Source organism: Notamacropus eugenii, chromosome 5 (assembly GCF_028372415.1).
Source record: "Notamacropus eugenii isolate mMacEug1 chromosome 5, mMacEug1.pri_v2, whole genome shotgun sequence".
NCBI lineage: Eukaryota > Metazoa > Chordata > Mammalia > Diprotodontia > Macropodidae > Notamacropus > Notamacropus eugenii.
Genome location: NC_092876.1, coordinates 415,701,131 through 415,715,932, shown reverse-complemented (window position 1 = coordinate 415,715,932; position 14,802 = coordinate 415,701,131). Strand labels below are relative to the sequence as shown.

The following is a 14,802-nucleotide window of genomic DNA, read 5'->3' as shown; positions in this document are numbered from 1 at the left end:
TTGTGCGAGGAATTTTTCTGGTAGACTTAGCCCTTCACAGCAATGCAAGGACCTAAAAAATTCCCAATGTACTCTTGAGGCAAAATGCCATCCACATCCAGAGAAAGAACTATGGAATTGGATTGCAGAATGAAGCAGATTATTTTCTCTTGTGTTATGTTTTGTTTTTCATGGTTTCTCCCACTCATTTTAATTCTTCTATGCAACATGACTAAGGTGAAAATGTGTATAATAAGAATGTATGTGTAGAATCCATGTAAGATTGCATGCTGTCTTGGGGAGGGAGGGGGGTAAAAGAGAGGAAGGAGGGGAAGAAAATCTAAGATTTATGGAAGCTATTGTAGAAAACTGAAAACAAATAAATTAATTTTTAAAAAATAAAATTTTCCCTTAACGATTAATAAACTTCTCTTGGTCATACCCTTCCCATCCCAGTCATCCTGAGTCACCATCAGTAATCATTTAAACTTTATTCCTATCCCCTGTTGATGGATCCTTTCTTCTCATTTCCCACAACCTTCCCAACGACCCACCCCCAAGCTACCCACCCTTTCCATTGTACTCTCTGGAATGCCTGCTGCATAGGCAACAAATTTACTTTTATCTTAAATCTTCCTTTCTCATTCCTTCCATCTTCTGTCTCTCAGTGGAACTGAGCTCCCTCCTGATGACACATTCTTCTGACCTGTCCTTTTACTCATTCCCCTTGACTTACTGATTGAGATGGGGAAGTTGGAATACTCTACTCCCCACTGTCACATCCAGGATCTCCCGTAACACTATCACTCAGTAACCTCCCTTCCTTTGACACTCTCTCAAACCATATCTACCACCCAATCAAAATTCTGGTAGGTCTTGTCTACTGGCCTGCAGGACACTCCCCTTCTTTCTACAGTGAGTTCAATAATTCAAAATTTTTCTCTCAATTCCTGACTTCATACTAGAGTACTTCAACATATAGTGACAACCCCCCAAATGCCCTAAAAACTATTTTTCAACTCATTCATTGACCTACTCTTTCACCATACCTCAGTCACACACAAAGATGCTTATACCCTTGAGCATACCATCACCCACAAATGCACCACTTCAATGTTGTAAACCCTGAAATTCCTATATAGACTCACTAAATAGGGTTGACATATGGTCTCTGGAAGAAAACATATTACTTTGTAGTTCGGGAAGATTGTGGTGCAATGTGAAAAGATTCTCCTTTGAGGTTCATAAAATCCACATCTACCACTCAGTGAAAATCTTGGTAGCTATTGTCTACAGATCTCCAGGATATTCTCTTCCTTCCTCAAGGAGTTTCATTGTCTAGGGCTTTTAACATCACCACTTCCAATGTTCATAAACTCTGATTCTCATACCTGGTCACAATTTATTGTCTTTCCACTTCTCCTTCTGTCTTATAGCTTCAAACTCTTTTTTTATCCTCAGTGTCACATTCAGTCACTCAACTCCTCAGGTCTCTGTCAACACCTCCCATGTAGTAGCAATACTCTCTTTTTCCAGTCTTGACTCCTTGCTGAACAATTCAACTTCACACTCTCCTCAAGTCCTTTGCCCCATTATGTTGCTAATCTTGTCCTGCCAAGCCTCAGCCTTGGGTCACTTCATCTTCTGCCTATGTTCTTATGCATGAGTTGCTGAACAGAGCTTGTGAAAATCATGCAACCTTGTGACAGGCTTTACTACAAATTTTAATGAACTTGAAATGAGCCCTCACTGCTGAAAGGCAATCCTTTTACACCTAATTTACTCACCATCCCAGTTGTCTAGTGGCTCTTCTAAACTTTCCATATCTCCCCTCCCCTTCACTTCTCGAGACTCTTACCTCATATTTTACTGAAAAAAAAAAAATTAAGGCCATTTGTCAAGAGCTCCTCTTCTCACCTCCTTATCCTGCACCAACCAGATGTCTTCTGCCACTATCTTTTCTCTCACCCTTGTTTCACATGAAGAGGTGGTCTTCTCTCCACCCAGGCCAATCCCTTTATACGTACAAGTAATCCCATTCTCTTTGGTCTTTTCCAATGGATTGCACCCTCTATCATCCCAACTCTCCTTATCTTCAATCTCCCCCTATCTCCTACCAACATATACATGTCTCCCTCATCCTCAAAAAACCCTCACTTGATCCATCTACCTCATCATCCCACATCTCTCCTGCTAAACTCCTTGAGAAGGGAATCCATGTTAGGTGACTCCACTTCCTTTACTGGCACTCTTAAATCTCCAGTTTTACTTCTGACCTTTTCATACAATTGAAACCACTGTCTAAAATTTTTAACCATCTCTTACTTGCCAAATCTAATGGCTTTCTCGATCTTCATCTATGACCTTTCCACAACCTTTAACACCATTGATCACCCTGTTCTTGAATCTTTTACCTGATAACTGTGCATGTCTGAACTGAGGGCTCTGAACTGAGACCACTTCTTTTCTCTCTATACTATTTCACTTGATTCCATAAGATCCCACATATTTAATAATCATCCCAATGCTGCTGATTCTCAAATCAACTTATGCAGTCTTGACCCGTCTCCTGACCTGGATCCAGTCTTACACCTCTCACTGCTTATTAGACATCTCAGACTGAATATTCTGTAGACAGCTTAAACTCACCATGTCCAAATTCTCTCCACTCCCCCTATTATGTTTAAGGGTACCACCATCCTCACACTCCCCCAGAGCTTAAAATTCCATGATTTCTGCTTAATTTTTTTACCCCCTTTCTACAAATGTGGTTTTTGTTTTCTGAAATATTTCTGTGACATAATGAAATGTATACCAAAACAAATTATTCAAAAACAGGCAAATCCATAAGCAAAAAAGAGATATGTAGTGATGAGAGCTAGTGGACGTCTGCCATATCTCCTGGAAGGCAGTGCTTTTCATTTTCAAGGGTACACAGTAATACAGGATAAGCAAGTATGGATGGATTGTGATCTGTATGGCACATCTTACATTATCTTCCCCTATAAATCCATTCCTCTTCCAAACTTTTCTATTTCTGTAAAGGACCTGACCATTTCACCAGTCACCCAGGTTCACAACCGTAATGCCATCATCAGCTACTCACCTTTCCTCACCTCACATCCAATTGGCTGTCAGGTTTGGTAAATTCTACTACCTTCATATTTCTTACATCCATCCCCTTCTCTCCCCTCACAAAGCCCACCCCCTCATCCAGGCCCACATCATTTCTCACTACTTGCGATAGCCTCCAAATGACTCTCCCTATCTCAAATTACTCTCTACTTCAGTTCATTTCCCATATATCCTGAAGGGCAGGTCTGATTATGTCATCCCTCTGCCCAAGTTGTAGTGAGTCTGGATCAAACATTTTAGTTTTAACTAAATCAGGTTCCCAAACTTATTTGGCCTACAGCCCTTTTTAAAACAAAATTACTCAGTGCCCCCCCAGAAATCTTTCTTTAACCCTAACAATTTCTTAAACTTTGTGTCATTTCAAAAAATAATTATTTTTAAAATGACATCATAAAATTAAGAACTTATTGTAAATTTGTGGGGTTATTCCTGCATGGAAATTTTGATGATACAATATTGTGTCATGTAATTGTATAGTATCGTACTGTAAACAAGTCATTATACCCATATATTCCTGCTGATTCATGCTGGATCTCCCAACAATGCACTCCATGCTCGCCTACTTGACCAGTGAGCAGTTTTAACTTGTGCTTTGTGTTTATTTGGAAAATAATGTAATCGCTGTGACTAACTGTTACACAAGAGATGAAACAAATGGTTTTTCAAAATTCTCTTCTTTCCTTATGCTTCCACGGCCCCTTCATTTTTATTCAACACCCCCCCAATTATACTTGAGGCTACTACCATCCCGATTGCTCCAGTGCCCCCAGTGAGTGGTACTGCCCACTTTTGGAACCTCTGACTTCTAAACCTTCTTAAATGCCTATTTTTTGTTTTATATGTAAATAATTAACAAAGAAGTACTTTGACACACATGATATATACATGAGTAAATATACCTATAAAGGGTGTGCCCAAAAGATTTTTATCAGTCGATTTGTGGAAGACTTAAGAAGGAACTGCTTACAAGGCCCAGTGCCAACAAACCAACCTGATGCCACATTCAGGATACAGAAATTGGTCATTAGCTTTTGGGTTGCTTTTCTTTTTCTGGCTCCAAGTAACTATTGTACTTTCATAACATAAATTAAACTTTGCAGAATGATCTTCTCCAGGACTTCTCACATTGCTCCAGAAAAAGGGCTGTTTTGTCCTCAATCTTTAAAAAAAATTGCCCACATCTACTTAAGATAAATAGCAGTCTCCCTGACCTGTTAAAAAAAGCCATAGGGAAGCTTGAAAATCCCATATCATCCATCTCATAAGAATAAGACCTGCAGTGAAATCTGAAGCCCGATTTTCTTCCCCAAGCACAATTAGTACCAGTTCTGAACCTTGACCCTTTGTTCTGTGCTCTAAGCTCATTGCTCTCCGTGCCTGGTCCTGTTAGCTCCAAGTAAGAATCTTTTCATCTATGGTGAGTGCCTGCCTCCATGCTGGGACCCTATCAGATGGCCTTGTGTCCTTCTATCCTGACCACCCTTCTCTGGGCATCCTCACCTCACTTGTTTCACTTTGCTCTGCTACTGTACTGCATTTAGTCTGGGGCTGTTGTACCGCTCTGCCATGCCATTTCTATCCTAAAGAGAGAATAAGTATAAGCCTACCAGGGATGGACATCACTGATGATTCAGCAGCTGAAAGTATATCCCCATTTTTTTTAATTTAGGGAATGTATAGAAAGCAAGTGTTGAATCCAGAACTATATGCCCTAATAGCAGAATCCCTCTCCTCTCTTGACACCAGGGCTATGATGAGGGTTGAACTAACTGGAAGATGATGGATGACACTGTCTGTTCCTCTACAAGACCTTGACATTTCCAACCAGCCCAAGTCTTCTTTTGGACAAGCTAATAATTTTGTCCTATTTAGCAAATTTCACCCTCTATGTTATTTTAGAGACATATCGTCTAAAAGAAGATTCAACATTTTTTTAAAAACACCAAATTAATTATAATATAAATAGATTAGCTCTGGAAAGGCTTAAAAAGAAAAACTGACAACAACTCTGATGATAAGGTTAATGTTTCTTTACTAGGTCCTAAGATGCCCCTCTAAATGCTCTTTATTGGCAAAAGTATTAAAGCAATGCTCACTGTTCCCACAGTGAGTTAAGGTCCTGATGTTAAAAAAAAAAGCCAGTTCTAGAAACTCAAATGATAAGAACTCTCCAAATCTAAAAAGAGAAGAAGAGAAGAAAAGGCTTTGCAGTTTTCCTGTAGTGGCATCTTTTTGCAGAGTGCTTGAGATTAACTTGTCTTCTGCTCTCTTTCTCGGGCAGCCACAAAATTCAGCAGATCAATGGCTGTGACAACCCCAAACACCATCTGCCTCTGACTGGAGTTGCCATTGCTGTGATCTAGGGATTTGAAGAAAATAAAGGAAAAAGCAACCCTTAGTAGTTTCCTAGAAGGCTAAAGAAGGAACTGAACACCAAATCTTTCTCAGGCAGTTCTTACCCCTCAAGGGTGGGAACCTGTGGGTTCAAAGCCCCATGTGGACCTCTAGGTCCTCAAGTGTGGCTCTTTGACTGAATCCAAACTTCACAGAACAAATCCCCTTAATTACAGGATTTGTTCTGTAAAACCTGGACTCAGGTTCTCCCCCCACCAGGTCCATTCATTTAAAGAATCGTGAACATTCCCATCCAAATTAGGGAACAGTTGGGTTTATAAACTGCACTTCAGATGATTTTGCCCCAGTATGTTCCAGAGTAGTGACAGGCAATCTGATGTTTATCTCTAACCTCTCCCAACTCTCAAATAAGGTATTATTTCTATTACAATATAGTCCTACGTGTAAGATAAGAATACACAAAGAAACTCAAGAGATTATCTTAAACCTGAAACACTGACCACATCTCTGAATAAGAGTTACTTTGGCTAAAAAATGTACCAGCCAGCTGAAATCGCCATTAAAAAAATATCTCAGTGTGGAATACTGGTTGGTTATTACACAGATAAGAGATCAGCACAAGCTTGTTCAGTCATTCCTGTCAATGAAGAGCCCTTCAGATTCCCATTTTTTGTCACCTGAAAGAGCTACATTTTTTGTATCCTTATAGTTTGTTTTGCTTTGGGCCAATAGCTCCTTTAATCTACCCACACTCAAATTCACCCCCCTTGCTTTTTCCCCTTTCCCTGTTGAGTGCAATGTATTTCTATACCCATTGGTGTATGCATTCTTCCTTCTCTTGGCCAGCTTGAATGAGAGTGAGGTTCCAGTGTTAGCCACTCCATCTCCCTCCTCCTTATTTATATAGATGTTTACTTGTACATTCTGATGACTTAATTCTCACTGACCCTGTTTTCCTTCCCTGCTCGTATTCCCCCACCAGGGTATTTCTCTTTCTCTCTTTCCATTTTTTGCTTAAAATCATCAAGATATAACAGAACCATTGCCGGGTCTTGTCTAGTTGGATTTCATTCATGAAACCTTACTACTGACAGGTTCAGAGGGGACACATGTATCACGTTTCCTACATTTCATCCTTTAGTCCTTCATCACTGTTCATTCATTTTTACCTTTTTTATGTTTCTTTTTATTCCTGTTTGAATTTCAAAATTTCTCCTTTTTAATCAAGAATGCTTAAAAGTTCTATTTTATTCCAAATCCATTTTTCCCTCTGTAGCGTTATGCTCAGTTCTACTGGACGTGTTATTCTTTGGCTGTAAACTCCATTTCCTTTGTGTTCTAGAATACTGTATTCCAAGTTCCCTTCTCTTTTATAGTGGTAGCTGCTAAATCATATGTGATCCTGACTGTGGGCCTTCCGTACTTCAATGCTTCGTTTCTGACTGCTCCGTGTCTTTCTTGGACCTGGAACCTTTGAATTTTGGCTATGACATTCCTGGGAGGCAATGTCATTTTGAGATTTCTTTCAGGAGGTGACCGTTGGTTTCTTTCCACTTTGCCCTGTGGTTCTAAGAGATGTGGGCAGTTTTCTTTTAAGAATTCTTGAAATAGGATGTCTAGGTTCTTTTTTGGTCATGGTATTCAGAAAATTTAAATGAGTTTTCTGGATCAATTTTTTTTTAACCATGAGACATCTTTACATTTTCTTCTTTGTTTTTCAGTCTTTTGAATTTGCTCCACTATTTCATGACAATTTTCTGGGAGTTTGTTGTTTGTACAACATTTTACATGTCTTATGTCAAGCTGTCAGTTCCCTTTCCAATTTTATTTTCCATAGCTGTCATTTCTTTTCCATCTTTTTCAGTTATAAAAACATTAAAGCTGTATTATTCTCTGAGGCTTTCCTTGAAGATGTTCTGAAATTATTCTCCTCTTTTATGGTCAGGTTGAGCATCCTTGCCACTGTAATAGCTCTTTATGGTAGGATTCTTTTTTAAATGCTCATTCTTCTAGCCTACTCCCTGACTTTAGACTCAAGGGGAGCTATACAACACTTCTGGAGGGAAGATCTGGGATGGTCTTTCTTACTGCTGCTTATTTAGGGTATTGAGTGTTGTGTGGTTACAAACACATAGGTAGAAACACAACTATTACTATTACTACTACCTAACATTTATAAAGAGCTTTAACGTTCTCAAAGCCCTTTAAAAACCTCAGCTCATTTGAACCTCACCACTACTTTGTGAAATAAGTCCTAATCACATTATTATCCTCATTTTACAGATGAGGAAATTGAGGCTCAGAGAGGTTAAGTGTACATACCTGAAATCCCTCCCACCATTTCTGACAAGGACTGGTCCTGTGCTGTAGGAGCCAAGTGCATTAAAGTTGAAAAGTTAGAAAAATGACCATGTCAAAGAAACCTCACTGGCAATCTCCACTACTGGAAAAACAACTCAAAACATTCACCCTACCGTTGAACTATAAACTATAAACAACTGTGAAAAAAATCATCTTAATAAATTAACAACTAATAATTGCCTATATAAGAATGTGGAGTTTTTTTTGACTATACAGGTAAAACAGATATGGCTATCTCTTTGGTACATCCAGTCCTAAAGGCATGAGAAGTAACTTGGGACTCATTTTACTTCAGTAATGAATACCATACAATCAGCCCTGCAAAATATCTCAATAATAGTAACTCAAAATTTTTACAGGCACACACATACACACTTTGGGTGGACTGGGGTGACAGGTCTGGACTTGGGATTGCATCAGTGTGAGGAACTCCAATGAAGAAACTACTTCCCAATAGCAGAACATTAAATCACATGTAATGCAGTTCTGGAGAGTTGACTTAGCAGCACTAAGAGATTAAGTGAGATGCCCATGGGCATCACACAGCTGGCATATGTGTAGTAAGGCTTGAACCTAGGTCTTCCTGATTCAAAGGCCATTCCTCTCTCATTAACCCATGCAGCCCCACAGTAACTATGCAGAATTTTTAGAAAGCTAATAAAGCATGTTTGTTGCTGTTTGGTCATTCAGCCATTTCCAAATTTTTATGACCCAGTGGACCACACTGTCCATGGGGTTTTCTTGGCAAAGATACTGGAATGGTTTGCCATTTTCTTCTCTAGTGGGTTAAGGCAAACAGAGGCTAACAGGATCACACAGCTGGTAGGTATCTGAGACCAGACTTGAACTAAGGTTCTCCTGATTCCGGGCCCAGCATTCCATCCACTGAGATACTTAGCTGCCTCAAAAAAAAAGTATAAGGTAGGAGGTACAAATATTATTATCATTTTACATATGAGAAAGTCAAGTCTCAGAAGTGACTTGCCCTGGTTACAAAACTAGTAAATGGAATCAGAATTCAAACCCAGGACTTTTGACTCTTTTAGTATCTTTTTGTAGCATATTATGCCTCTGCGAAGATAAGAATTCATAAAATAAATTTAACATTTGCAAAGTTACCAAAACAGTAACTAAGCAGTTTTGGTAATAAGCACTGGACTGAGTTAAATATTTTCCTGGGTTGTTCCTTGAAATATAAGATTGCCCTTAGTCTACATAAGTAACTTTTCTAAAGAACATCAAAAGGTCTGAACACACGACCCCTTTAATGTACTTGGCTCCAACAGCACAGGACTAGAATCCTGGGAAGGTCCACCTAACAAGTGGCCAACACAGTTCAGAAGGTTCAACAAGATGTCAAAGACATTAAAATAGCTTTCTACAACCCTTGTAAGATGCTCCCCCCTACCTGGATCAAAATTCCCACCACCACACACACTCTCACAGCCTCCAACTTTGACTACCTCCCTCCTCCCCCTTCTCTATTACTTTCCTTTCTTTTCAGAGCTGGAAGGAAATTCAGAGACCCTTTAATTCAATTTGTAGAGAGGGTCAGATAGTAGAGGTGAGGGCACTATCTCAAGAAGGCTACTGTCAGTGTGCCCCTTTCACTGTGGGGAATGAAAATAAGGAGAGAAAGAAGAGGGAAACCGTGTCTCCTCTAGGCTTTTCCCATGAGCATTTTTTTTTGGGGGGCACATGAATGGATTGTAGATTTGGAAAGCACTGAGAACCTGGCCTGGAGAAATAAGATAGAAACAAGATCCCCACAGATCTAGGGCAAAGTCATACCTGAGCTCACAATTCTGCATGAGGCCAGTTCTAAGCTACGCATAAGCAAACCTGCAAGCTTGGCATATGCAAGTGAAGGGATTGGTGGGTCCCATGTCTATGCCAACTTTAATTCTCACTAAAGAGAATTAGAAATAGAATAGGCTAGGCACCCAGACAAGAGACATGTAGTTTCAGACCTATTACGTCCAGGAAAGGGAAATGGGGAAGAGGGAAGGAAAGGGAGGGCAATAAGTATTCATATGGTACTTAGTATGACTCAGACATTCTGCTAAGTGATTTACAAATATTACAATCACCTTGTTTTACAGTTGAAGAAGATAAGGTAAACAAAGGTTATATGATCTAGGATTGCACAGATAAGAAACGTCTGAGGCTGGATTTGAACTCAGGTCTCCTGACTCCAGGCCCAGAACTCTATTTACTGTGCCAGAAAGCAGCAAATTTTCCTGCACACATGCCTAGAATTTGCTTCCATGTCTCTAATGCTAAAGAATGGGGGGCAAGAGTACTAAGGACAGAGAAACGGATTTTAAAGAACTTCTTTTCAAAGAATTTCAAGTTACAACAATGTAATAAAACTATACTTGGGAAACAAACAAACAAAAAAATAAGGAACTTCCAAGATCTCTGGATTTTGGCCTTGTCTTATCTCAGGCTCCCAAGATCTCCACAGAGGAAATAACAAAGTCGACTTACACTGAATCTGTTCATGAACCACGAGGGCAAAGTGGTCAGTCTCCAGGATGTGGGAGAGCATCCCCAAGGTGTCTGTTAGATGGATCTGCAAAATAAAAGAGTATTTATGTTTAGGCAGCCTCTTACCTCCCACAGAGAATCCTACCTCACTCATTCCTTTGAAGGATGGTGGGACAAAAAGAGGAAAAAGCTAGGAGACTCCTGCCTCCTTTAAGGTCTTTCTGTTTCTCACATTTTAGCTACTTTGAATGGGTACATATAGGGGAAAAAAAAGAAAAGGGCTGTTCCTTCTGATTTAGAATATAAAACTCCAGTCGGCAGCTTACAAGACTATTTGAAAACTGTGATACTCACCTGAAACCGACACACCTTCTACCATAAACAAAAGAGCGCACTCACCTGCAGCTCCTTAACATGGGTTTTAATCTCAAAGACTTGGGAAACAAAGTGGAGAAAGCTGAGCAGAGAAGCACAACAGAAACTGGTAAAAGGAAAAAACCAGGAAGTGAACCAAGGATCAAAGACAAAGATCTTAATATTCTGCTAGGGAGAAAATGGAGAGAGGAAAAGCCTGCATTGACCAAAGACGATCATCGGCTACCTTTGTACTCAATAACACCCCCACCCCCAAGGTGGACACCAGTGGTAAATTGATCAGTGGATATGGACAAAAGCCACCAAGGACAGGTAAGGAGGAGCTGCAATCTGAATTGTAGCAACTATCTACGTTAATGGAATCACAAATCCATTTGAATATTTGAGAGACCCATACCATTTCATACCTTAATAAAATTAGATACTAGTGAAAAACTATAGTGTCAAAATAAAGCTCATCTGAAAATCAAAAGCTAAAATAAATAAATTTAACATAATGGTCTTTTTAAAATAACCAAAAAAACTTTCTAGCACTGATTGAGCCAGGAACTTAAAAGACAGAGGAGAGGGAAATAAAAGTTATTTTCCCACTAGCAAGCAGGTGTGTACACACTGCAAAAATTTATATGTGTGAGAGATTAGAGATTTAATTTACAGAGAAAAGTGTCTAAATCAACCAAGGAATATTTGTTATGTTAACTATGAATTGACTGGAAAGGAAAATAATAGTTAAAGCATAGTATGTGTTCTTCCTAAATAACTCAGTAACTTTATATGCCTAAAGGTCATTAATTTGCCAAAACTCTGCTAATTAAGAAAACCACAAGTTCTTGGTTTTGTTCATGACCATCAAGGCCATGTTTCTTTTGCACAAATACTTGTTAAGCTAAACAAAGTTTCAATAGTGCTTTCAATTTTGCAATCAAGCATTCAGCAAAATATTGATCAGTTATTACATGAGAATTAAAAATACCGCAACAAAGCAAACAGATGTGATAGATAAACTGAGTCATTTCAGAACATCCCATCCCAAGGACTTTAACTATTAAAGGGTTGAAATTACTTAAGAATAAGTTTTCCTCATAACTACAGTGGTTAACATATACTTAAAGTCAGTCAGTCCTCTCCTCTTGCCAATAAAGCCTTGCTGTAGATTCAACACATCCCATGAGAAATCTGAGTTTTTAGATATAATTTGGGCACAATGGAAGGAATCTAAAGTGCTACCCAAGGGGCAGCCCAAATTTGGAACATTTTTTCCTTAACATTTCACTGTGTTTCATTAGTTTACAAATATCCTAGCAAGGAAATTCTCTCTACCAATGCAGGTCAGTCATTATTCTGCAGCTAGTGACTCGCAGCCAGGGTCACACAGCAGGAGTTGGACTTGAGTCCAGGTTTTGCTGACTTCATCCACAGTCCTAAAGTAAGATGTGGTCCCACCTATGAAGGATGGGGAGGGGCTGTCTGATCTAGGATGGAGGGTTTTAAGTATAAAGGCAGAAGAAAGCAAAGCACCTAGCTAAGAATATGAACACCACGGTGGGAATACACGTAGACTTCAGTAGCACAGGTCTGGGAAGCAGCGTCACTGAAGATCAGTGTCTGTGGGTGGATATAAAGTTCCCTGTGCCTTTCTGCGGAAGCAGCTGGTTGCTGCGGCCCCATGTTCTTGTATGAAAGCTCTCCTGTCATCCTAGGAGTGGGGAGCTGAAACCTAGAGAGAGCTAAGAAGTAAGTACAGAAGACAGAGCTGGAAAATGCTGGGCAAGGAGGAGCTGGGATGAAGAGAGAGAAATGGAGAGAGAAAGGGAGGTCCCCAAGGAGCCAATGCCTTGCTGTGGCTGGGGAAGAACTGTGCAGGAGTCCTACTGACTAGATACAGAAGTGACTGGCGCAGTCTGTTTACTGAAAATGGAGAATGACAATGGGGACATTCTCCCTCTGCCCTCTCTCCCACTTCCTGTCCAGTAATTTCAAAGCTTTTCTATGCTTCTTTAGAGTTTTTTTCAATAATGATATTAAGTGGTATTAAGATAAAACCGTGTCAGCCCACGGCCTCAGTGGTTTATATGCATTTTATTTGCTTAAGAAAGAGATAGGGGGCTCAAAATGAAACCAGAGATTTTATGATATAACTAAGCCTAAAGTAATGTTTCAGACCATTCATGGCAGTGGTAGAACTGATTCCACAGGGTTGGGGACAGGGGGTCTCTTTTTTCCCAGAGTACACAAGCTTTCTCTCTTTTGTCTCTCTGTCTGTCTCTGTGTGTTTCTCCAGTGAGAACAACCAAGAAAAGGATCCTAAACTGAAACAAAATGTACGTTTGCCTTATCCAGAAACTAAAACATCATTTCCGCCTTATATTCAGCAAAGGACAAAGAATCTATGTTGTCATTAACAGGTCCCTTGGAACCAGAAAAAGGTGTTAATCTGCAGTGAAGAAACAATAAATACAAAAGAGAAATCACACTCATATACGCTCGGCATCTTGGTATAGAGGAAACAATGAATGAGCTGGATTTCTGTTTCTGGCTCTGATACAAACAAGCCGTGTGTAACAAGAGTCCTCAAGGACCAAGGCAGGAAATGTCAGGTGACAGCACTGCGTAAGCCCCAGCAATGTTAACCACAAATGTTTAGGTGCTGAGTTCATGCTTTTTTTTTTCTTTCTAAAGGTAGTAGATGAGGGAGAAGAGAAAATTACTGTAACAGGATATGATGGAGGGAAAACCAAATACTTCATCATTTTGAATACGGATAGGATGAACTCATAAAATAATGAGGGGTAGTAGAACAGATTACAAAATAAAACCCAATAATTGGTTGTTTATAGAAAATGCATTTAAAAGAATGGTGGCTTCTAGAGGGGAAATGAGGGGTGATGGGAGAATTTATTATCTTGGCCAAAAATAAAAAGCCAGAGTTGTCATACTGATCTCAGACAAAACAAAAGTAAAAGAAGATTGCGATAAGGATGGATACTAGAGTAAATTAAGAAACACTGTAAGCAGCTAAATAATACTGGTACTTATGCGCACACACACACATATATATGTATCTAAATACTTAAAACTAACAACTATACAGACTACATTGTGAAACAATAACTTCAGATGGCTTAAATGTGCCTCAGACTTGGATAAATGTAACAACAATGACAAAATAAGCTAGAAGTTAAGGATCTTACTAGACTGTTAGAAAATGTAGGTATGATAGACCTATGGTTATAAGGGAAGAGTAATCTTAAGGAAGCCATCGATTTTCAGCACATGTAGGCACAAAGTACCCATATAAAAGCTAACCGTATACTACAGAGTATTACAAAGCATATATTAAAGAGCATAAGTCTGCCAAAAAGCAGACTTAGTAAACACATTTTAAGAAATGCTATGAAAATTTCTATTTTCTCTACAAATGTGAGGTATCTATACTCTTATTCTGAAATGTTCCAAGTAAGCACAAATTTTCCCCTTTATTTATTAGCCAGTGGGGCTACAAGGACTAAGAATTTGGGTGGATGTGGTAGGTTCAGGTGGGAGGTGGTGGTGGGAAAGTGTTTCCTCCTGGGTTCATCAGATTATAGCCAAGTATAAAAAAAAAAAGCATTACCATATTGGAAGGTATTGTGCTCCAACATATTCAAGACTATACAGAATTTTCTCTTCAAACCTCCCACTATTTCCCAATTAAAAACTAAATGAGAGGGTTGGACAAGTAAGGAAGTACAATAAGAACTCTTTTCTTGCCAGGACATTAGCCGTATCCTGCATAAATCCAAACCTGGCTAAGAAAATGCTTTGTGGCTTGATAATGATTCCGTAAATACATCAACGAGCCTTCACCAAAGAATTGAAAATGTAGCTCAAACCTCACAACTGCCAGTTTTTCCCATCTGTTTTATCTCTCCTGCCATGAGGGCAGGGACTGTTTTATTTATCTCATTCCCCATCACACCCTAGCATAGTATCTTACACAAAGTGGGCACTGGAATTTTATTGAAACTACACTGAAGAGAAGGCAAATTGAATTCTTGAATGCCCCCATTACTGTCTTGTTACTGAAATCACCTGTCTTTAAAGGCTGGGCTCAAGTGCCTTGTCAGA

The 14,802-nt window shown here is 39.4% G+C and overlaps 1 protein-coding gene across 3 annotated transcripts in view; it reads right to left on the bottom strand.

Moving 5' to 3' along the window:
- The window catches only part of CBS (cystathionine beta-synthase), a 50,601-nt gene that overhangs the window by 1,480 nt on the left and 34,319 nt on the right, over positions 1-14,802 (bottom strand). The window contains exons 15-17 of one of the 3 annotated variants that reach the window (XM_072614847.1): positions 10,321-10,405; positions 7,792-7,833; positions 5,130-5,473 (exon numbers count right to left, since the gene is read on the bottom strand). In XM_072614847.1, coding sequence (XP_072470948.1) covers positions 5,364-5,473; positions 7,792-7,833; positions 10,321-10,405 — 237 coding nt within the window. In that variant the 3' untranslated portion in view covers positions 5,130-5,363. Of the gene's footprint in view, positions 1-5,129; positions 5,474-7,791; positions 7,834-10,320; positions 10,406-14,802 lie in introns of those variants that run through there. The other 2 variants (XM_072614848.1, XM_072614849.1) reach the window with 2 other exon arrangements.